This window comes from Fopius arisanus, unplaced genomic scaffold, assembly GCF_000806365.1.
Source record: "Fopius arisanus strain USDA-PBARC FA_bdor unplaced genomic scaffold, ASM80636v1 scaffold00085, whole genome shotgun sequence".
Lineage (NCBI taxonomy): Eukaryota > Metazoa > Arthropoda > Insecta > Hymenoptera > Braconidae > Fopius > Fopius arisanus.
In genome coordinates this window covers 286,508-312,252 of record NW_011887824.1, presented here as the reverse complement: position 1 = coordinate 312,252, position 25,745 = coordinate 286,508, and the positions used below count along the sequence as shown (strand labels likewise).

At 40.0% G+C, this 25,745-nt stretch overlaps 1 protein-coding gene across 1 annotated transcript; it reads left to right on the top strand.

Annotated features, from left to right (window-relative positions):
• The first annotated feature begins 22,673 nt into the window (after positions 1 to 22,673).
• Positions 22,674 to 25,145, top strand: LOC105270352 (uncharacterized). The gene is made up of 2 exons (XM_011311226.1): positions 22,674 to 23,528; positions 23,673 to 25,145. The coding sequence occupies exons 1-2, from the start codon at positions 22,674 to 22,676 to the stop codon at positions 25,143 to 25,145; spliced, it is 2,328 nt and encodes a 775-aa protein (XP_011309528.1).
• Positions 25,146 to 25,745: the final 600 nt, after the last annotated feature.

Here is a 25,745-nt window from a genome sequence, read left to right as displayed (position 1 = left end):
CTACGACGTCTAGCGGCATCAGCGGAACTAAATTTTCAAATACTCCGCCGGGAACACCTGGCATCAGTTCTGCCATTCCACTTATTCCCCCCTTTTATTCTCTCTACAACTAGGTTATAAATATAATTTCGGTGTAACCAACAAAAAATATATTTTTCAATATGAGGTTCCTCATAATTTTTTAATGCACACATGAAAAAAAATTGAAATTTTTCTCATCGACTTATTTCTCTGCTTTTCCTTTACTTGAGTCTCATTTCTCCTCTTTTCCTTTTCTTAAGCGTCACCCCCACTTCGTTTGATCTCAGCGGAGGAGAAGGGCCTTTACGACCTGGGTTATAAAGGCCCATCACCCGATACAATGAGCTTTCGTCTACCCTTTGTTACGCACTAATAGAGGTCGGGAGCACGACTTGCTCTCAGAGCAGAGTTTGCCCAGCCCTGATTTAGATAACTATAACCGCAGCAATGAGATTGGAGAGATCCGTATTTTTGTAATACCTTGTTTTGGATGAGAAAAAAATAATCATGTAGATTTTTTTTTATTTTTATTATTTTGGAAAGGAGGAGAGTGTGAGGAACCTTACAAAATGAATGTTTTTTCAGTGTCAATAAAAAGAAAAGAAAAAAAAGGGAATTATTATAATTAATAAAAAGAAAACCTGGGGAGAACGCTCGAATGGGACAAGAGCGAAACCAGGAGTGAGAGAGACAGCGACGAATTAGGGAACAGCCACTGGCGCTTTCGCTGTCGCCAACAGAGGGCGAACGCAAGCAACATAGCGTTCGCAAGTCAAGGATCGCGTCGAAGTTGATAATAAGGGCAACGGTGACACAAGTCGTACGCTAACCGGTTTCCCTATACGACGTTAGTATTACAGACAAACCTTAGAGGATTGTCAATAGCTTCACGCTTTTTGGGGACCGATAGAGGTTCATCCTTAGAGTCAATTGTAGAGGGATCCTAGAGATCTGTCATTAGAATCACGGAGAAGTAGGGGAAGGTCGCGATCGCGAGGGAAAACCGCTCTTGGGGTGAGAACTCTCTCTCTCTCTCACACTTTGGAGAACAGCTGACGCTCGTTCTCCCACTGAATAATTAGTTGTTAGTTGAGAATTAGTAGTTGAGAATTAGAACAGAATTATCGCGGCACGGGATAGTTCCCGTATTCACGACAGTTCTATTTGCCATTCCATTCCTCCATCAATTTTTCCGGAGGTCGGTTTTTGTCTATGGTTGATTGCCTTTCTTCCCTTTCATTTGTTCTTTCCTCTTTCTTACTTGTACCATTTCCTCTCCCCTCTGCTCCTCTCCTTCTTCTCTCGTTGAGTCCCCTCGCCCGTTGCTTTGCTCTTGCTCCCCTTTCCTCCACCCGTTGATTTCCTTGGTCTTCTCAATCTTCTTGCCTTCTCTGCTCTGCCTGTTGTTTTTTGTCCCCTTCCTTCCTGTCGTCTCCACCCCTTGTGCTGGCCTCATCTCCTTCTTTTTCTCTTGGTGAACTTTCGTCGGTGATCTGCGATCTCTTTCTTCCGATTATCTCATTCCCTTCTTCCGCCTCTTCCCACTGTACGTTCCTTGTACTTCTCCCCTCTTCTCCTCTTTTCGCAGCTTATTGCCTCCAGGCCTTTGCCATTTCTTTCCACTTCCTCACCCCCCCTTCTAGCTCGTCGGTTTTTTCTTCACTCTGACTCAGTCTTTCCTGTAGTTCTCCGAGCTGGTCCCTCATCTCTCTCTCCAGCTTCTCCTCTCTCTTCCTCTCGTAGTCTTCACCCCCGATTCTCCCTCCTCCCAGTTCAGTTGTAATTAGTGCTTCTATGTCCGCCATTCTTGCCTCCCACTCTGCATTTTGCCGTTTTTCCCAATTTTCCATGCATTCCGTCAGTTTTTCCATTTCTCTCTCCTCCCATGTTTTTCTCTTTGGAAATTGAAGGCATTGAGTTAAATGTGTGCGAGAGTCTTGCAGATAGTGACACAGATTGCGATTTTGGAAAAAGCAGTAATGAAATTACAGATTAAACTGATTATTTTTCCCATTCAAATCTTGGGTACCAATAGGATTGCACCATTCGACGGTATTTTGTATAGCCAACACGGTATTGCAGCGGAAATACTTGGAAATTTCTCTGGAAATTTTTCATGTTGCCTATATAAAAACAACAAATGATGAAGTAACCCTCAATTGCATCTGACAGATTGGATTTTATTATGGTTATTGGAAAAGTTTAATGAAAAGAAGCTACGGAAAAATGAACTCAATGAAGTGAATAGAATGAATAATTCCACCTCCCTCCCTCCTCCACTACCGCAGCCTTCCACCGCTTCTGCATCCATCACTAATAACACCGGCTCGAAAAAAAATTGTTCAAATGTTTATAATAATTGTATTTTTTATAGCAACACTCTGAATATGAATTAAATCCCATTTCTATTACTTATGAGTTTTCAATTCGTTGAAAATTATGTCTCATGGTGCGATTCTATCGGCCAAGATTTGGATGGAAAAAATAATCCCCCGAATACCCCTCGAACTTCGGAATTATCGGTTATTTCCCTCAAGGTTCCCTGCAAACAAATAAGCTTGTCAAGCTTTCCAGAAAAATCCAGAAAAATTTTTAAGCCGGAAAACTTGACACGTTCATTCGTTTACAACAAACCTATCGGGAAATATCCGATAATTTCGGAGCTGTCGTGGTATTATATATGGAAATTCAAAGAAAATTGTCTAAATTTTCAGTATTTAACGGTTTTGATTTCGAAGCTTTGTAATTTGTGATTTCTGGAATTAATTGGAGTGCCTGAAATCGCTTGAAGTCAGTGGAATCATACATAACTTGTTCTTGAATATAGTTATAGTTAGAATTTCGCACCGAATCGAAATTCTCTCTAAACGCTTAGCAGGACAAAACAAAGCAAAAAACGCAGAGAGTGCTCTACGTCGCAAAATTGACGAGCCTTAGGCATTGCGTCAAGAACAGAAACACAACGAGTGTGTTAATAAAGAGTTTAATTACGATAATTGTCTCATTAATCTCCCGAATTATATTTGTTGTGATTTCGATGACTTCATTATAACTGCAATCATTGACTAAAAAATTGAAATGAAATTAAGTTGAATTTGAAGACGTAAAGTTAGTGTTTTTGAAGCTTCAAGTTCCTGAAGTCGCGTTTGCAATTACCGATATCATGTCTGAATTCATTTGAAGTCGACTTCAAAATGCAGTCGTGGTGTCTCTCAATTTGGAAATGAGTAGCTCTTCGGAATATACGGCTAAAATTATACTGAGAAAGATGAAATTTTGTTAAATTACAGGTATTACTAAGGACTAAGTTTGTGCCAAAATTTAGCGTGATTGGTCCAGCTTTTTTTCCATAAATTGCTATTTGGTTCTGAACCGTTTTTCGCAAATATCTCGAAAACTATCCAACCTTTTTCCATTTTCGTCACCGCTTATAATATTCGTCTCGGTGCACTCTATCTCAATCAATTCAAATATGTATACCGGTTTTCAATCTGTTTTATCAGTCAGTTATATCAGTTCATATCAGTTTTCAGTTTTCGAGGTATTGCAATATTTTTATTTTTTCCAGTAATTTTGTTAGCACAGTGTAAGGAACGAAAATAATGAAAATGATAGACGAATAAATAAACAACTAAATTGAATAAATGTATCGAAAACAAGTTTAAAAGTTGAGTAGTACGAAAACACTAGGGAAATAATGGGAATAACAAATTTATTAATGCGCACTGCAGAAGGACAATGACTCGAACAACGCACGGCTCTAGTGGTTCATGGAATGCCACTAGATGGCCAAGGACTTCCGCAAGGGAAATCTCAAACCAAAGTTATGAAGAAAGCGCTCGAGACGCAGTGAAGAGTGCGATCTCAGTGTACTGGAACAATGCATTTCGGACAGCCCTGGCTGTCCGTGGTGAAACTTTTTGAACGCGATAATGAGTAGCATTTGCTATAGTTCATTCTCGTAGTTGAGCACTCCATTCGAGTTGCTAATTGAATTAGTCAGTAGCCTGTTAGCTATAGTAGAGTTAATGTAAGTAGCCTGTTGGCTGTAGTAGAGTCCATAGCAAATAGCCTGTTGGCTGTAGTAGAGTCCATAGCAAGTAGCCTGTTGGCTATTGTTGGTTTTCGGGGATTTCCCGGGTATAAAATTCACTCTTTCTAAGTTTTATTTTCTCATTTTAAGTAAGGATAGTTTATAGCCACATTCTCCGGAATTTTCCTTGGTTGTAAAATCAAGGGAAATGCCCACAGTCCTTCCTTAGTTTTTATAACATTTGGATATTTCTAAAAATACATGTGCTAACCAGAAGGGGTCAGACGAGAAAAAAAAAGGAAAAGGAAATATTCCGGGGGTGGAAATTATATTGCCCTCTCCGGGGCAAGTGAGTCTAACTTGTAATAGCTCTTTCAGTCTCTTGTAGATATTCATTGTGTGAAGTGCCTTCTGTCTGTCAAGTCTTAGAAATATTCAAAATTAAAATCATTTCTGAAAGTTAACAAATATGTTTGCTTATTCAATTCCAAAATCCAACAGGTTATGGGCCCAAATTAAAGCCAAGTGATTTTGTTTTATTGTATAAAGTGATAAAATAAAAGTGCGTATTAATAAGCTATATAACACTGATAACGTGAACAAATCCATAAACAAAATGGATAAATTAAATCGCAATATTAAACCGTTCAACGGAGAACGTTATAATATTTGGAAAACCCGAATCGAGTACTTGCTTACTGAATTAGACGTTATTAAAGTGCTTGAGTGTGGAATTCCAGTGGATAAAAATGAACAATGGCAAAAAACGGAAAATACTGCTAAAAGCATAATAGTGAATAAGATAATAAACAGGAAGGATTTAGCAGCCGATTTTGAGCAGTTGGACGAGCCAATATAAATAGCAGTTGCAAAGAATGATCAATTCATTACAGCAACAAAACGAGGAGATCTAAGAGTCACCAGCGATCAAGGCTCAAGTGGAACTCTGGAAAATGTCCTGTATTGTTCTGAACTGCCGCACAATTTATTATCTGTCGCCAAAATGCAATCAGCTGGATTTTCTATTATTTTTGACGAAAATGGAGTAAAAGTAACCAAAGAGGGTAAGGCTGTTATATTTGGTGAGTTGGATTGTAATTTAATTACTATTATTTTCGGTATAAATTCAAAGTCGGTCAACGCCGTGAGTAGAAAAATTAATTACGAGTTGTGACATCAACGTTTAGGATACATAAGTAAAGAAAAATTTCTAGAATTGAAGTCAAAAAGCATGATTGAGGATATTCAAAGTTTAGATTGCATAGTACCTGATGACAAATTATGCGAACCGTGTATAAAAGGGAAACAGTTGCGGTTACCATTCAATAAAGAAAAGAATAAAGAACATGTCAAAAGACCGCTATATATAGTCCATTCCAATGTCGCGGGCCCTGTCACTCCTCCAACGTTAAATGAAAAGAATGATTTTGTTTTGTTCATAGACCAATATACTCATTACTGTGTTACATATCTAGTTAAATATAAATCAGAAGGTTTCCATGTATTCAAGGATTTTTTGGCCAAAAGTGAGGCCAAGTTCAATTTAAAGTTAGTAAACATGTATTGTGATAATGGAAGGGAATATTTATCAAATGACATGAAGGACTACTGCACAGAGAGAGGCATAAGTTTTCATCTGACAGTCCCAAGAACCTCACAAATAAATGGTGTGGCCGAACGTATGGTGAGAACCATAACGGAGAAGGCAAGAGCAATGGTGATTGGGGCGAATTTAGAAAAAGAATTTTGGGGAGAAGCAGTTCTTACTGCTACTTACCTAGTCAATATAACACCAACTAAAGCTCTAAAATGTGAAAAGACAGCATACGAAATGTGGCACGAGAAAAAGCCAACCATGAAATATTTGAAAGTATTGGGTTTAACCGTATATATCCATCGAAAAATTAACAACGGAAAATTCGATGAGAAATCATGGAAAGGTGTCCTTGTCGGATACGAGCAGGATGGCTACAAAGTGTGGGATAGCGAAAAGACTAAGTTTACGGTTGTGAGGGATGCCATCATAGATGAGTTTGATTTTGAAAAGTCTAGACCATCTATGACAGAAAATCAAACAAAAACTACCCATATTATGGGAGAGGATAATGAGTCTCGTGAGTCTGCTGAAGTGAGTAAAATACCGCTAAGAGTGCACAACCCAGAAGGGTTAGAGCATATTGAACAGACAGGTGACTATGCAGACTATCCAAATTGAACCGAGGAGAAGTGACAGGATTAGAGACTTATCACCTATTTCGTATAACAAAATCAATATGCCGGACGATTGCGGTTTGTCAGTACAGTCAACACTACATGAAATTCCGAGAACATTTCAGAAAATTAAATTTAGAAAAGATAGGGCTCAATGGGAAGAAGCAATTAACAATGAAATAGATTCATTACTACAGAATGAGACAGGGGCAATAGTTTCGAGACCAAATGGAAAGAATATAGTTGATAAATGGGTTTTCTCTATAAAAACTGATGAGCATGACAATCTTGCAGAATATAAAGCTGGATTAGTCGCGCGAGGATTCTCTCAAGAATATCTGGCAGATTATAATGAGACCTTCGCTCCAGTAGCTAGAATCGCAAGTTATTCATAAGAAAGGGAAAAACACCCATGAGCCTGTCAGTTATCGTCCAATCAGCATGACACCTTCGTTGAGTAAGGTGTATGAAGCAGTAATCAACAACTCCATTACACATTTTGAAAGACAAAAGAGAATAATTCCTAACAACCAATATGGTTTCAGACTTAATCACTCGACATTACATGCTGTAAACAAACTCGTTTCCCATGTTAATGAAGAGTTGTTTAAAAATAACATGATGGGAGCTGTTCTTCTGGACTTGGAAAAAGCGTTTGACTCAGTCTCGCTCAACGGTCTCACTTATCTATTATTAAAAAATGAATTCCCCATTTTTTTTGGTCAGAACAATCTGGAACATGATTCACGATAAAAATTTCAAGTAATCAACCACAACAACCAGCTAAGCTCCACTTTCATAATTAGAGAAGGCCTGCAACAAGGAACTATAAACTCTCCATGTTTATTTTAACTTTTTGCGGCCCACTGTGAGGAACCTCACAAAGTAAATGTTTTTTTGTACTAAAGAAAAGAGAATTATTATCAATGCAAAGAAAAACCTGGGGAGAACGCTCGAGTGGGACAAGAGCGAAATCAGGAAAATCGCTCTTGCGGTGGGAACTCTCTCTCTTATTGTGGAGAACAGCTGATGCTCGTTCTCCCATAGAATAATTCATTTTTAGTTGAGAATTAGTAGTTGAGAAATAGGAAGGAATTGTCACGACACCTGTAATCCGTATCACAGAGTGCGATCATACCGACGGAGACTAGAGGAGAATACTCCAGATTAAGTTCAATTATAGAGTAATAAGGGTCGATAAAAGAATTCGATAATTTAATGAATCGATAAAAAGAAAGAAATTTGAATCGAATAATTAAATGGTTATTTTCAGGTATAGAAAGGAGCGGATTTTCGTATTAGCATTAACAATATTTACGATGTACTTTGTTTATAAAATGTTTGATGAATTGAAGATTCTGATAATTATTTGTTGGATAACAAAGAAAATGAGGGAACAATAATCTCTATGATGAGCGATCAGCTGACAATTATTAATTGTCACTATCCACTGAGAGATTTGTTTCCATGAAATTAAATGATTGAGAAAATAAGTAGAGATGAATATTTGTTCAAAGAGAGATAATTAGATCAGAAAATGAAACGTTTTTGCGAAATGAATAATTTCAAGAAGAGCGAGTAGAATCAGATTCCCTCAGAATCCCGCGAATAAGTAGTTCCTCCGGAAACGAGAAAATTTAACAAAAGAAACGCATTGAAGAATTGGATCGGAAGGGCCTTCAAACTAGTAGGGTTATAATTTTGGGGTCTCTGTCGGTGATCGCATCCAGGATAGAAGGTTAGCGACAAGGCAAAGGCAAGAAATTAGGGACTCGACGTTGATTGGACCTCGACTGATCCACCCACGAGAATTAGACGAAGCCCAGCGTGGAACCCAGGGAAATACTGGACACCAGGGAGCAAGACAAACTTAAGGAAACGGAGGACTCGAGGAATTCTGAGAAACTGAGGGATCGCGAAGAAAAGACTTGGAAATTTGGAAAAAGGAACTTAGAGCCAAGAGATTTTGAAAGAGAATCAAATTTAGAAAAGGAAAAGAAATTATTAATTGGCGAACGCGTTGAACTTATGCTCTTATCCTTAATAACTCGTACCCTGGACACTGAGCAACGGGCAACACAGGATTAACATAGGGGAAAGGAATTTTCTAAACAGTGAAATCTAGAGGAGGCACTCCTGGTACCAGCAACGAATCTACTCGGAAAAAGGAGAAAAAGAAAACGAAGAGATATGGATCCTGAAGAGGAATTTCCAGAAGAGGAAGCAAATATGGCGAATGCTCAGAAACTTCACCAGTCAGTGAAGGAACTCCAGAGTGAGCAAAACAGTAATCCCGAAGGAGGAGAAAAGGATAGAGAACCTAACCCGGCGGATCCAAAGATCCTCATTCAGGAAACATCAAATGAGAAAACTCCAGAGAAAATGATGCCACCCCGGTCATCATTCCAAAGCTCTTGGCCAGCATAATCGGAAGGTCCCGGGTTCAAGTCCCGGTCTGGACTATCCATTTTTTCAGTAATTTTTCTCGCAAAAATTATATGGAGAATTATCCTGTTCCCCTTCCTACCTCATCCAAATCCTATCCAACGACTCCTATGACGTCACAAATAGAATGTGGAACGCTATATAAACTTCCCTTCTCTGATGTAGAATTCTAGAAAGATTCCGAAGATCTAGAAAGACTCCGAAGATAATGGACGATATCGCTATCGATCAAGATGATGATTTAATTCAGAAAGTGCTTCAACAAGTACAGCAACAGAGAGATACAAGAACTCGCAATCGTAGCGGATACCATTCGAGGGAAACTAGTCCATGGAACGGAAGGAAACCAGCAGATTTGGACCTGGATCACATGATTGAGGAACACCACGAGAATCAAAAACTGGGAATTACGAGTGAAACCAGAGATAGAGAATGGGATGATTATAGAAGACAATTCGGTATTGGTACTCGTGAAGAGGACAAGGACCGGGAGAGGATGGATTGGGAACAAGAAGAAAGAGCTAACATCAAACTGAAACTTGAGAAAGAGGCTAGAGTTCGTCGCGAGGCAATGAGATTCGAAGAAGAGGAACGAACAAAAATAAGAGGAAGGATCGAAGCTGATGAGAGAGCTAAATTCGAAGAAGAATTTAGGAGAGAATGTAGAAATACAGTCAGACGAGAATACGAAGAAAGGGGAAGAAAACATGATGGATACTTCACCCCGCAACTCCCAAGAAAAAGCGACAGGAAAGGGACAGAAGCTACGACCGTCATGATGATGAGCCATGGCCATCCCGATACCAAACCCAAGATGAGCCCACAAACTTGGTAGAACTCGTATGGAAATGGAATGAAACTTTCGATGGACAGAAAAATGTATCGAATTTCATTGAAAGGGTGAAGGAGTTGACACTCTGTGCTAGGGTCAGACATGGACGATTATTGGAAGTACTTCCTGTGATGCTGGAAGGTGAAGCCCTGCAGTGGTATAAGAATACCTCTCGAGACTGGAGAGATTGGGATGAATTTGTAGACAGACTGAGGGAATATTATCTTCCAAAAGATCACCTGCTGTTATTAGAGGAGGAGATCTCCAACCGAAAGCAGAAGGACAAGGAGAGAATCAGAGTGTTCGTCACTGAGATGTTGACCCTGACGAGGAGACATGGCGGTATGAGTGAATATGCCAAAACAGATAAAATATTCCGCAACCTCAGTGCTGAATATAAAAACTACATTAAGAGGACCAATGCCACTAGCATCGAGGCTATCATGAGAGAAGGAATGCATTACGAAAATGATATTCTGGGACTGGACACGGGTAGGAACCAAGCCCTGACCATCTCCAACAAAAAGGATAAAAAGGATGGGAAGACAAAACCCAACTGGAGATAAAGACTCGGGAAAGACACTGGACAAAATTGATCCAGCTGCTGTGAACCCGAAATATGATAGGAGAACATGCTGTTGGAAGTGTAGCCAGAGAGGACACCTGACATCAGCATGCAATAATAGAAAGATACGCTTTTGCACATTTTGCGCCAAACCAGATGTGTATGCTAGAGACTGTCCATGCACGAAACCACCATGGTGGGAGGACAGAAAACCAGTGGGAAACAGAAACGAGATGACAGTTGATCCTCAATGTCAAAATCAGAATCAGAATGAGGCGATGTTACCGCATCCTCTGGTTATGCAGCCTCAGACAGCCCAGATGGGAAACCCTATGACCCACAGTAGACCATATTGACCGAGTGTTCCGTCGCTACCTGCCAGTGATCAAGGAGCTGGAAACATGAATTCACTATTGAAATTAGACGATTCAAGAAGTTATCTGGACATTGCGATTGATGGAGAAGTGTATAAGAGACTAGACTAGAGACTCTGGTGCAGTGAGATGATATATATCAACTGCAACCATGGGTAAAATCCAGAAGAGAAACCCAGAAAGACAGCTTCAGAAAACGAGGCATGCTGTGACCGTAGCCGACGGGAGATACGTGGCAATCAATGGGAAAATAGTGGTAAATGCGGTCATTCAGTCCATACCAACAGAATGCAGATTTTACGTCATGGAGGAGCTAAAATCTCCAATGAGAATCAGCGTAGACATCATGAGGAAAATGGGAATAAGTATCAAATTTAGTCCCGAAAGCGACTCAGATTCTGAAGAAGAAGATCAGGATTTAGATATTGCTGGGACTGGTTGGGGATATATGGACGTAGATGTGGATGACAGCGAGGATGAATCAGAAGAGATGGAATTGGATAACCCAGAAAATGGAGGAGAACTGATGATCGTGGAAACACAAGAGGACAAGAGACCTGAACAGGAAGAAGCCATGAAAAAGCTTCTCGCGGAAATTGAGAAATTTAAAGTCATACGGGGACCAACCCATTTGACTGAGCATAAAATACGGTTAAAAGAGGAAACGACACCTCTTAAACATAGATACAGTCCTCGCATCCCAGCGATCCTCCAGATCATGCACGAGAAGGTTGACGAGATGTTGACACAGGGAATCATAGAGCCATCAGATAGCCCGTGGATTTCACCTGTGGTTTTGGTGAAAAAGAGAAATTCTGAATATCGATTCTGTGTGGATTATAGAAAAGTCAATGAGGTAACGATCAAGGACGCTTACCCGCTGCCACAGGTCAACGACATGCTGGACAAACTTCGTAATGCGAACTACATCTCCACCATTGACCTGAAGAATGGGTACTGGCAAGTACCAATAGAACCAGATAGCAGACCTATAACTGCATTCACAGTACCAGGAAAAGGGTTATTCCAATTTAAGGTGATGCCTTTTGGATTTACCTCAGTACCAGCAACGTTCCAGAGGTTGTTGGACATGGTCATAAAACCAGAACGAGATGCCAAAGCTGGCGCATACCTGATGATATTTTCGTAATTGGAGAAACATTGGGAGAGCATAACCAAAACCTCTTCAAGGTCTTCAAATGGCTTCGAGACGCTCGACTACAGATAAATGTCGATAAAAGTAGATTCCTACAGACTGAAACGACATATTTAGGACACATTGTCGGTCGTTTTGGAGTACGGACAGATCCAGAAAAGGTGAAAGCAATTGCTGAAATAAAAAATCCAGAAAACGTAAAGGAACTGAGGAGATTTATCGGGATGGTTTCCTGCTATCTCAGGTTCATTCCCGGTTGCTCAACTATCATGACTCCACCAAGCAAAATGTTGAAGAAGGGACAGAAATGGATATGGACAGAAGAACAGAGTAGCGCTGTGAACCAGCTGACAACTGCACTCCCGAAAGCTCCAGTATTAGCACCTCCAGATTTTGAACTCCAGTTCACGCTACAGACAGACGCCAGTAATGATGGACTTGGAGCAGTGCTAACCCAGAGAGATTCAAATAAAGGAGAAAGAGTGATTGCCTACGCCAGTAGGACATTAACCAAACCACAAAAAAAAATACTTAACGACAGAACTTGAATGCCTCGCATGGGCGGTGGTATGGGCCATCAAAAAGATGCGAATGTACTTAAAAGGGTATTCATTAGGGTATTCTAGTACTGACAGATCATCAGTCCTTGAAATGGATTAAAAACCTGGAAAATCCCACAGGAAGAGTAGCCAGATGGATTCTATTCCTACAACAGTACGATTTCGTTATCCAGACAACCATTGGACTTGGAAAATTCGGAAGATGAAGAAGAAGAAAAAGAAGAGGGGCAAGTTATGGCTATCAGGCCAGAAGAAAGGTGTGATTGGTACCAAGACATGGTTGAGCAGGTCACCACCGACCCCGAGCGATTTTCAGATTACGCGATTATGAATGGACTGTTATATCGTCATGTGTACCATGCACATGATTATACATCCAGAGAGGGGGAGGCTTGGAAGTTGTGCATCCCGAAGACGAAGCGCCTCCAAGTCCTCCACATCTAGGTATTGCGAAAACCATTGCTCGTGTAGCTTAAAACTACTTCTGGCCAGGAAGGCAGCGAGACACCAAGGATTATGTCCGTCGCTGTCAACGCTGTCAAAGTTTCAGAACACCACAACAACAACCTGCCGGTAGAATGGGCACTATGGATGCTTCTCAACCCTGAGAAGTCATATCGATCGACATTGTTGGACCAGTGATAAGATCCACATTGGGACACAGCTATCTACTGATGATACAAGGCAAATTTACGAAATAGGTAGAGATAAGGCTCTTACGAAAGGCTAAGGCAGAAACGATCGTGAAGATCCTGAAAGACTCAGTCATTTTGAAGTTTGGAAAACCAAGAATTTTGACATCAGACAACGGAAGTCAATTCACGGGAGCTACATTTATGAGTTTCCTAAAGACTTATGGAATTTAACACCAGAGGACACCACCATACTCACCTCAGTGCAACCCGGTAGAGAAAGCAAATCGAGTAATCAAGACGATGATCGCGCAGTACATCGAAGGAGATCAGAGAAAGTGGGACCAGCTTCTCCCAGAATTTATGTTCGCGATGAACACTGCCAGACATGATAGCACACAATGCACTCCGGCATACTTAAACTTTGGACGAAATTTGGAGCAACCAACCTCGCTGAGAGATGAACTGCAAGGGCATCAGTCGGGGTTCGGTATAGCGCACGATGAGAGACTTAAGAGGTTGGTCGAGATACAGGAAATCGTCAGAATGAATTTAGCTAAGGCTTATACTAATCAGAGTAGGTACTATGATAAGGGACATAGGGAATGGACTCCTAGAGTGGGAGAACGAGTGTCGAGAAGAGAGTATTCCCTTTCGTCAGCTATCGAACACGTTTCAGCCAAACTTGCTCCGAAATATTCAGGGGGCTATACTGTAAACAGAATCATCTCCCCAGCGGAGCATGAAATTATAAATGATAAGAGACATAGTTTTTTAGCTCATATCAAAGATCTGAAAGACTTCTATGAGTAGATTTGACTAAATTTTTGCATGGAAAAAAAAATACGATATTAATATCAATCTAAAATTCATTTTGTTATGTGTAGCTTAACTAGCTCAGCAGAGAAACTTGGGAGTAGAACCGGGTTATTAAAGGCCGGGGAGGACCAGGTAATAAGAGACAGGACAATAGTTAGAGAGAACACAACGAACACAGAAAGTACAGACGATAGACAGCAAAACTCAGACAGCGAACTGAACGAAATGCTTTTTAGGGAAATAGATAGTTATCTGAAAGACGGTCGAGACAAACAAACGGGGACCCAGACCGACGATAAAAATAGAGACACAAAAAAGGATAGGAACGGTAACTATGACCAGTGGAGACCCATTAGAATAGAACTAGATAGAGACGAGAAAAGACAACCGGTGTCGAGAAAGAGCTGCGTACCCTCACGGAAAATACAAGATCCGAGGCACCAGAAGTATAAGGAATCGGGGGAAAAGAGTGGTGTACAGACACTACCGAATCAGAATTAGACATATTAAAGACCCCACTGTCACTGGCACCACCAAGAGACATGCAATCTTGGAAACTCCCCTGGCAATCAGTTGGATAAGTTAGATAAAAGAAGGTATAGTGAGTCATACGACTGCCAGCAGTCCTCTAGTAGGAAAGAAGCAAAACAGACAACAGACAGACAGTATGTTGCCTGGGGCCGTCCCCGGAACCAATGGTTCTGCAGGAAAGACCGGACCCAGATGGTAACAGAACATCGGACAGGGGAGGCAAGACAGATCGAGGAAGGGAAGCCTCACTCTCCCGCAATGCCAGGCGAGACGTCTTTGCCGCCACCATCTGACATCGTCAGACCGGTGGAAAAACATAGAAAAAGGAAGAGAACGATCGAATGGATCGATGAAGGAGATAGGCGGGTGAAAAAGACCATCCAGCATGGCAAAAGCACCAAATACACATATCAGACGAAAGAGGCGAATCCATAGATTAGGGGGAATGAGAAACCTAAATACGCATTTTATATTTGTTTTGAGACTTTTACTTTTAGTGAATGAGAGAAATAATTTTAATTTTTGTTTGTTTGGAAAAATTACTTATAGGATAAAGCGTAGTTTGCAAGCTACCGACTGATGAAATCATCACTGCAGTATTGAATGTTAAGGCAGATAATAATAAATAGTCTGTGATCATAGAGAGATATGAGGAACCAAGCTACAGAAAGTCTAAAAAAGTACTTAGACAAGTACTTTTAAGCTCAAATTATAGTTTTGTTTTGTTGCCGGAAAAGAAATAGTAGTTAAGGAAGTCAGGATGATCTAAATAATGATAATCGCACCAATGAGATTGGAGAGACCCATATTTTTTATATAATACCTTGTTTCGATGAAAAAAAATATATATATACATATATAAATATAATCATGTATATTTTATTTTTATTTTTTTGAAAGAAGGAGGAGAGTGTGAGGAACCTTACAAAATAAATGTTTTTTTTTGTACTAAAGAAAAGAGAATTATCATTAATGAAAAGAAAACCTGGGGAGAACGCTCGAGTGGGACAAGAGCGAAACCAGGAGTGAGAGAGACAGCGGCGAATTACGGAACAGCCACTGGGGCTTCCGCTGTCGCCAACAGAGGGTGAATGCAATCAACGTAGCGTTTGCTAATCAAGGCAGGCTTCGAAGTTGACGATAAGGGCAACGGCGACACAAGTCGCACGCTAACCGGCTTCCCTATACGACGTTAGTATTTCCAACAAACCTTTTGAGGATTGTCAATAGCTTCACGCTTTTGCGGACGGACCCTAGAGGTCCATCCTTAGAGTCAATTGTAGACGGACGCTAGAGATCTGTCATTAGAGTCACGGAGGAGAAGGGGGGGGGGGGGGGGGGGGGAGTAGCGATCGCGAGGGAAAACCGCTCTCGGGGTGGGAACTCTCTCGCTTATTTTGGAGAACAGCTGATGCTCGTTCTCCCACCGAATAATTGATTTTTAGTTTGAGAATTAGTAGTCGAGAATTAGGAAGGAATTGTCACGACATCTGTAATCCGTATCACAGAGTGCGATCATACCGAAGGAGACTAGAGGGGAATACTCCAGGTTAAATTCAATTATAGAATAATAGGGGTCGATAGTACAGATCGATAAGAGAATTCGATAATTTGATGAGTCGATAAAAAGAAAGAGAGAACGGCCGGTGAGGCAGAATAAACCAACGGTCGGTAAAATAGAGTTTCAGAGAGAATTAAAATTTGAATTGGTTTCGGAACTGAAATTTGAATTGAATGATTAAATGGTTATTTTCAGACATAGAAAGGAGCAGATTTTCGTATTAGCATTTACAATTTTTACAATGTACTTTGTTTATAAAATGATTGATGAATTAAAGATTTTGATAATTATTTGGTGGATAATAAAGAAAATGAGGGAACAATAATCTTTATGATGAGTGATCAGCTGACAATTATTAATTGACACTATCCACTGAGGGATTTGTTTCCATGAAATTAAATGATTGAGAAAATAAGTAGAGATGAATAATTGTTCGAAGACAGATAATTAGATCAGAAAGTGAGACGTTTTTGCGAAATGAATAATTTCAAGAAGAGCGAGTAGAATCAGATTCCCTCAGAATCCCACGAATAAGTAGTTCCTCCGCAAATGAGAAAATTTAAGAAAAGAAAGACATTGAAGAATTGGATCGGAAGGGCCTTGAAACTAGAAGGGTTATATTTTGGGGTCTCTGTCGGTGATCGCATCCAGGATAGAAGGTTAGCGACAAGGCAAAGGCAAGAAATTAGGGACTCGACGTTGATTGGACCTCGGCTGAACCACCCACGAGAAATAGACAAAGCCTAGCGTGGAACCCAGGGAGATACTGGACACCAGGGAGCAAGACAGACGTAAGGAAACGGAGGACTCGAGGAATTCTGGGAAACTGAGGGATCGCGAAGAAAAAAACTTGGAAATTTGGAAAAAGAAACTTAGAGACAAGAGATTTTGAGAGAATCGAATTTAGAAAAGGAAAAGAAATTATTAATTGGCGAACGCGTTGAACTTATGCTCTTATCCTTAATAACTCGTCCCCTGAACACTGAGCAACGGGCAACACAGGAGTAACATAGGGGAAAGGAATTGAGGGATTGAAAATCGATGATCCCATAGTTATCTATGAGGATAATAATGGCTGTATCAGCATAGCCACCAATCCAACAAATCACAAAAGAGCGAGGCAGATTGATATAAAATATCATTTTTCCAGGGAACAGATTAATAAGAAATTAATTAAATTGGAATATGTTTCAAGAGTTGGCGGATATATTCACCAAACCTTTGCCAGCGGCAAAGTTCATGGAATTTAGCGGAAAAATACATATTAAGTAGAATGTATTGAAATGTATTTGTAAATGTATATTTAAAACAATTTTATTTTTCAATGGTTTGATTAGGTTTTAGGGATTCCCTAATCCAAAGCAGCGAATGAATCATATGTTGTATCCCAGGAAACAGTCAGAAGGCGCAATAGATGAAAAGTTATTGAAGTTTATTATTTAAGATTGAATATTAAGTTAGAATAAGGGCGATTGAATTTTGCGGGGGTGTGTTGGTTTTCGGGGATTTCCCCGGGTACAAAATTCACTCTTTCTAAGTTTTATTTTCTCATTTGACGTAAGGATAGTTTATAGCCACATTCTCCGAAATTTTCCTTGGTTGTAAAATCAAGGAAAATACCTACAGTCCTTCCTTCGTCTTTATATCATTTGGATATTTCTAAAAATACATCTGCTGACCAGAAGGGGTCAGAAGAGGAAAAAAAAAGGAAAAGGAAATATTAAAGGGGGTGGAAATTATATTGCCCTCTCCAGGGCAACTGACTCTAACTTGTAATAGCTCTTTCAGTCTCTTGTAGATATTCATTGTGTGCAGTGCCTTCTGTCTGTCAAGTCTTAGAAATATTCAAAATTAAAATCATTTCTGAAATTTAAAAAATGTGTTTGCTTATTTAATTCCATAATCCAACAGCTATAGTAGAATATTTTGCAAGCAACATGTTGTGTTCCGTTATAACACTTGTAAGACACGCGCACATGCGTCGACAACCGACGGTGACGGCATCTCGCGGATTCGGTTGGCGTCGCTGCATGTGCGCGTGCCAATCGGGAGCCGATTTCTCTTAGAGAAATAAGTTTATGGTCAGCTAACGGAAACACGTTGGTGAGAACCAAACAAAACCTTCCATCATAAAAATTTAACTAAACCCATTATCATCACCTCAAATCTAAACCGAATAAAATCAAAATGATTCTAATAAAACCACAACCAATAAAACTAGTGCACTAGTGGTGAAAAACTTACGGCAAGGCGACCGTAACCTCCCACTATCAACACAAACCCCACCGGCACAAAATCCCACAATTTTTGTGTCTCCACGTGGCACAGAAGCCACGATCCCCAGAACGCAAATTCCTCAATTGCACCTGATAACGTTACCCAATATAATAAATGTTCATGTTTTAAGTAGCTTAAGGCCCGGAAGCGAGAACTTCAATCTCCTTTGTGTGTGTGCATGTGTGTGGGAGAAAGACATCAGTCGCAGTCGGATAATCGAACTGTAATTGACAATAAATTGGGTTTTTTATGCCGAAAGGCTTTTTCCCAAAATACCAGTGTTATCATTCATTCTTAATCTAATTCATTACAACTCTCATACCACCAAGGGTATGAAAGTATTAGACAACTTTTCATGTTGGTTGTAGGAGAATCGAAATTTTGCAAGCAACCTGCCGGTTGTAGTAGAGTGGGAAGGAATCCGGAATACTCGAAATTAGCAGCAATTCTGGGGTGGGAAAATACTTAATTATGTTCCACTTCAGGAGATATCACACGGGAGAAACGGGTGACAAATTCCGACAATCTGTCCGGGCCCGTAATGGAGCAATGTTTGCAAAGAGTTAAATTGCTGATAATTTGTTTTATCGTAATTTTATTAATGTTTAATGTGATTTTGATATGTGGCAAATTATTTATGTATGTTTTAATAATAAAGATTTCAGTGGATCGGAGGAATCTCAAGGATGGTGATAGTGTCTGAAAAGTACAGACCAATTCTGAGGGATTCTCCTTTCTCTAATTAAGGAATCAGTAACAGTCATAATGAACTAGTAATTCGAGTCATTAATCAGAAAAACCTCGAAAAGCAAGGCAAAACCTCAGTTATAAGAAACTAGAAATGAATTAGAACAGATAAATAAGAAAACCTTTGCAAAAATCGTAATATCCAAATGGAGATCTATTCTGGGCGATATATACAGGCTATGATTGTCGGAAGGAAAACCGGCGGCTCCCGAAATTTACCCTGTCGTAGGAATAGAATCTTGTGGATACCGAAAAATCAGTTAAACAGTTAAAACCTCGAAAGATTCAGATAAACAGTTGAAACCTCTATAAAAGAAAACCCTCGAAATGCCGATAAACAGTTAAAACCTCGATGAAAGAAAAACCTCGAAATTCAGATAAGTAACGAACTTAAACGTTTAGAAAATTCCTTAAACGTTTAGAAAATTCCCCTATGTTAATCCTGTGTTGCCCGTTGCTCAGTGTCCAGGGCACGAGTTATTAAGGATAAGAGCATAAGTTCAACGCGTTCGCCAATTAAAAATTTCTTTTCCTTTTCTAAATCCGACTCTCTTTTAAAATCTCTTGTCTCTAAGTTTCTTTCCAAATTTCCAAGTCTTTTTTCTTCGCGATCCCTCAGTTTCCCAGAATTTCTCGAGTCCTCCATTTCCTTACGTTTGTCTTGCTCCCTGGTGTTCAGTATCTCCCTGGGTCCCACGCTGGACTTTGTCTATTTCTCGTGGGTGGATCAGTCGAGGTCCAATCAACGTCGAGTCCCTAATTTCTTGTCTTTGCGTTGTCGCTAACCTGCTATCCCGGATGCGATCACCCACAGAGACCCCAAAATTATAACCCTTCTAGTTTCAAGGCCCTTCCGATCCAATACTTGAATGTCTTTCTTTTCTTAAATTTTCTAACTTCCGGAGGAACTACTCATTCGCGGAATTCTGAGGGAATCTGATTCTACTCGCTCTTCTTAAAATTTCTCATTTCGCAAAACGTCTCATTTTCTGATCTAATTATCTCTCGTTTAATAACTATTCATCTCAACTTGTCTACTTGTTTTCTGAATCATTTAATTTCATGGAAACAAATCCCTCAGTGGATAGTGACAATTAATAATTGTCAGCTGATCGTTCATCATAGAAATTATTGTTCCCTCACTTTCTTTATTATGCAACAAATAATTATCAAAATCTTTAATTCATCAAACATTTTATAAACAAAGTACATCGTAAACATTGTTAATGCTAATACGAAAGTTTGTTCCTTTCTATGTCTGAAAATAACCATTTAATTATTCAATTCAAATTTCTGTTCCGAAACCAATTTTTCTATTCAAATTTCAATTCTCTCTGAAACTCTGTTTTACCGACCATTGGTTTATTCTGCCTTACCGGCCGGTCTCTCTTTCTTTTTATCGACTCATCAAATTACCGAATTCTCTTGTTGATCTGTACTATCGACTCCTATTATTCTACAATTGAATTTAATCTGGAGTATTTCCTTCTAGTCTCCGTCGGTATGATCGTGCCTTGTGATACGGATTACAGGTGTCGTGACAATTCCTTCCTAATTCTCAACTACTAATTCTCAAACTAAAAATCAATTATTCGGTGGGAGAATGAGCATCAGCTGTTCTCCAAAATAAGAGAGAGTTCCCACCCCAAGAGCGGTTTTCCCTCGCGATCGCGACCTCCCCCCTGCTCCTCCGTGATTCTAATGACAGATCTCTAGGACCCGTCTACAATTGACTCTAACTATGGACCTCTAGGGTCCGTCCGCAAAAAGCGTGAAGCTATTGACAATTCTCAAGGGTTTGTCGGAAATACTAACGTCGTATAGGGAAACCGGTTAGCGTCCGACTTGTGTCATCAACTTATCATCAACTTCGAAGCATTCCTTGACTTGCGAACGCTATGTTGATTGCGTTCGCCCTCTGTTGGCAACAGCGGAAGCCCCAGCGGCTGTTCCCTAATTCGCTGCTGTCTCTCTCATTCCTGGTTTCGCTCATGCCCCACTCTAGCGTTGTCACCAGGTTTTCTTTTCATTTGTAAGGAACCAGCCAGTAAAATTTAAATTTATAATTAGTTAACAGAAATACTGATAAAGAGGATTTAAAAGACGAGTAAGTACGGAGCTATATGGGGCGACCGTTCAAAACTTCGCGCTACACAAATAACTCCCGGAACGCCGCTAGATGGCTGAAATCGGTCGTAAGGGAAATGTTGCTGCTAAGGTATCAAGAAACCGACCGCGGCACGGATATTCAGATACTCTGAGTGTGCTCGAAGAGTGCTCTTCGGACAGCCCCGGTTGCCTGGAGCGAAACTTTTGTACGCGACTATACTGAAGTCAGCATAAGTTTTAACATTGATTTTAGGAGTGGGGGACATGGTTACAAGTGGTAACTACGTGGAGTGGGGGCACCCAGAGAATTAAAAACTTATGGTGTCATCAGTCTAGTAAGTAGTATTTGCTATAGTTCATTCTCGCGATTTTGGGCGCTCCATCCGAGCTGCCAATGAATAAATTAATTTGTTGGTGGCTTGTTGGCTATAGTCGAGTCATTTTAAGTAGCCGTCGGCTATACACGGAGAAAAAATTCCATTGAAAATTAGTAAGAACCTTCCCTAAAAATCAGTGCACTCCATCAATGAGAAATTGAAATGCTGCAGACTCATTTTTTCGGAAGGGTCACATGAGAAACTGGAGGAAACGCATGAAAAAGTAGTGCATGCCTCTCAAAAATTAGGGTGCCACATACGAATTTTTGAGTGAGGCATACCATTTTGTCCAGTGTCTCCCTCTATTTCCTTGTACACCCCATGTTACGTCCCAGCGTTGGTGAAAAGGTACACTAAATTTTGAGAGAATTTTTTCTCAGTGTAGTCGAGACAGTTGCAAGTAGCCTGTTGGCTATAGTAGAGTCATTCGCAAGCAACGTGCTGGTTGTAGTAGAATCACAATTTGCAAGCAACCTGCTGGTTGTAGTAGAGTGGGGAGGGATACGAAATTAACCATTCATTAGCTGCACTTTGGGGTGGGGGAAAATTATTTGACATGATAATAATTATTATCACACCCTGCACTGAGAAATATCGTAAGGGAGAATCGGAGGAGAGTTCCGACAATCAGCCGAGCCCGAGATAGAGAATGGTTTAAAAGGGATAGCAGAAATGTTTAAAGAGATAAATGGAAATGTTAGAAAGAAGAATTGTTGCTAATTTGCTTGATGTTAGTATCAATAATATTTTGCTCATTAATAAATTGTGGTAAAATATTAATTTATGGATTAACAATAAAGTTCATGGTGGGTTGGAGTAATCTCGAGGATGACGATAGTGTCTACTCCGTATAGACCAGTTCTGAGGGATTCTCCTTTTTTTAATTAAAAACAAACAGATAATGAAGCGTCAATTAAAAATAGAAATGAATTTAAGAAACAGATAATTAAGAAAAACCTCGATAAATCCAGAGAGAGAAACTCATTTTGGGCGGTTCATACAGGCTCTGATTATCGGAAGGGAAACCCGCAACTCCTGAAATTTATCCTGTCGTAGAAATGTTTATCTCTGGATTCCGGAAAATATCGATTAAAAGAAAATTCAGTTAAAAACCTCGAAACAGATAAAACTCGTGAAAACAGTTAAAACCTCGAAAGAAAGTAGAAGTACAGATAATTCAGATTTTACAAATTAAGAATTTGACCGAAAATGAATCGCGTAAGCCTCATCAATCAACCCTGGACAACTGAATCATTCGGCGAATGAGCAGCGGGAGTTATTTATTAACAATTTAAATTATTCCAACAAAAAGATTCATTACTGACTTGGCGCTCGAACAGGGTCTTGAAAGGGAAGAAACTACTTTCAAACTACTTTTAAATTAGCAGAAAAGGAAAGAAGACTTGATGAAGAATGGAGGATAATGGAAGAGGCAAAACGAAGACTGTATGAGCCTATGGAATCTGATCCTAGAGGATCCAGAAGGGATCATTTCAGAGCACGCTATGCAGAGCATAGACACCATGATTCAGCACATCGAGATTTTGATTACAGGAATCCTCATTCTCGTTATGATTATCCGGAGCCACAGAATACAGCAGAGTTAATCCGGAAGTGGAGAGTTACCTTTGATTGGGTAGAAAATGTTCTAAACTTCCTGGAGAGGACAGAAGAGCTGAGGGAGAGTTCTCACATCTCTTATCGTACCTTACTCGAGAATGTCCCAGTGATGTGGGTGGGAGAAGCCATCTTCTGGTACAGAAACAATAAACGTCTCTGGTATTCTTGGCAAGATTTTGTTCATGATTTGAACGCTCATTTTCTACTTCGAAATCACTTACTGAGATTAGAGAGAGAGATGAATGATCGTATTCAGAAGGAAGGCGAGAGAATCAGAGTCTACGTGACAGAGGCTCTCACTCTCATGCGCAGACATGACAGATATTCGGAAGAAGAGAAGCTGGAGAGATTATATTTCAATCTAAGATGGGAATATAAAAATCATATCAGAAAGATCTACTGTCGAACGATAAATGACTTGATAGCATTGGGTAGCGATTATGAGAGTGAAGTGCTGGAACTCGACAGAGATGCTCGTCAAGAGGTGAAGATCTCTGGAAAAGCCGATAAGAACAAGCAGAAGAAAGACGATAGCAAAAAGAAATCAAATTCTGCAACTGAAGTAGCTGCAATCACAGCTGAAAAGTATGACAGGCCTCAGCACTGCTGGAAATGCAGGCAAAAGGGTCGTCAGACAAGGAATTGCGAAAACCCAAGGGTTAAGTTTTGTTCAGCATGTGGAACACTTGACATCTGGACTAGAGATTGCACTTGCTCTAAACCACCATGGTTAGAAGATAGATTGAAGTAGATTCGAGAACGACAACCTCCAGTAGATCAACCAGTTTCCACTGAATTACAGCCTAACGCAGCACCTGTACAGCAATGTAGGAATGGACCAGTGCCGATTCCGATGAACCAGGTGAATCAACAGCTGATGAATGTACCTTTGTCATATACTGGAACCTCAAATCAGCCATTATTGCTGACAGATAACAGGGTTTACATGAACATCATAATCGATGGAGTAAATTACCTGGGATTGATGGATTCAGGAGCAGTCAAGACGTATATATCTCCATCTACATACAAACAGATCTTGACTAATAATCCAGAACTAAAACTACAGAAGACAGGTCATACCGTCCGAGTTGCTGATGGTCGCATGACTCCTATCAGTGGCAAACTCGAAATAATCGTTAATTTTCAGCCAGTTACAACACTTTGTACTTTCTACGTAATGGAAGAGCTCAGTGCACCCATTATAGTCGGAGTGGACATTATGAGGAAAATGGGGTTTTCAATGCGTTTCGAACCTCAGGATGATCTATCAGAAGATGAGGAGATTGGTACTATTGGATATATTACAGAAGCAGATCAGATAGAAGAACCAATAGATGAAGAACCGGCTGAGAGAAGAGTAAAACAGAACCTAGAAAATCTGATACACTTCATCGGTCAACGTTTCGGATTAGCAGAGATATCAGATGAATGGGGGGAAGACTTAGAGCCTCGAACACCAGAACGAGGATATGAAGAAGCCATTGCAGAGATTATGACTGAACTAGAAAAATTGAAGGACATAAAAGGACCAACGAACTTGATTAAGTATACTATCAGGCTGAAAGAGAACACAGAACCAATTAAATTCAGATATGCCTCGAAAAATCCAGCAATACTCAAGATAATGCAGGAAGAAGTGGACAGAATGGAAGCAGAAGGGATCATTGAAGATTCTGACAGTCCTTGGAATTCACCAGTAGTAATAGTGAAAATAAAAAATAATAAGAACAGATTCTGTGTTGACTATAGGAAGGTGAATGAAGTGGCGGTAAAGGATGCTTACCGTTTGCCACACATCAACACTATGTTGGACAAGTTTCACAATGCTCAGTATATCTCAGTAATTAATCTCAAGAATGGGTATTGGCAAGTGCCAATGGATGAGGCAAGTAAGCCAATTACTGCATTTACGGTACCTGGTCGTGGCTTGCAGCAATTCAAGGTCATGCCTTTCGGATTTACGTCAGCACCAGCTACTTTTCAAAGGTTGTTAGATAGAGTAATTAAACCAGAACTTGAGAATAAGGTAGGAGCGTACCTTGACGACATTTATGTAGTTGGATCTAGCCTGGATGAAAGTGTTCCAAATCAGAAGATAGTTTTCGGTTGGTTAGGTGATGCTAAGTTGCAGATTAACATAGAAAAGAGCGAATTTTTGCAAACTGCGACACGATATCTAGGACATATAGTTGGACGTAATGGTATCAGACCAGACCCTGAAAAGGTCGAAGCCATCACGCAGATTTCAGAACCTGAAATGTCAGAGAATTAAGACGCTTTATAGACATGATCTCATGGTACAGAAAATTTATTCCTAATTGCTCGTCTGTCATGACACCACTTACTCAGCTCCTCAGGAAATCACAGAAATGGCAATGGAATGAAGAGCAACAGGATGCATTTAGCAAATTAAGAGATTGTCTCACTCCATCACCAGTACTTGCATCTCCAGACTTCAGCCATAGGTTTATTCTACAGACCGATGCTAGCAATGAAGGGCTAGGTGTAGTACTGACTCAGAGGATTAATGATCAAGAAAATGTAATTGCTTATGCAAGTCGTACATTGAGCAAACCCGAAAAGAATTATACGACGACAGAGAAGGAATGTCTCGCAGTCGTATGGGGAATTAAGAAGATGAGGATGTATCTGGAAGGATATTCGTTTCTTGTTATCACTGATCACCGGTCGTTAAAATGGATTAAATCTCTTGAGAACCCACCAGGGCGGATAGCCCGTTGGAATTTATTTTTGCAACAGTATGATTTCGAGATAGAATACCGGAAAGGAATTTATAATGCAGTCGCAGATGCACTGTCAAGAGATCCTATTGACATTGGAAATTCATCTGATGATGAAGAAGAGAAAGAAG

What these genes read in the sequence shown, in the direction of transcription:
- LOC105270352 (XM_011311226.1), top strand. Translation starts at nt 22,674, where the DNA reads ATGGAAGAGGCAAAACGAAGACTGTATGAGCCTATGGAATCTGATCCT. An exon ending in GGAATTGCGAAAACCCAAGG is followed by an intron (nt 23,529 to 23,672) that starts GTTAAGTTTTGT and finishes ACTGAATTACAG; the next exon opens with CCTAACGCAGCACCTGTACA.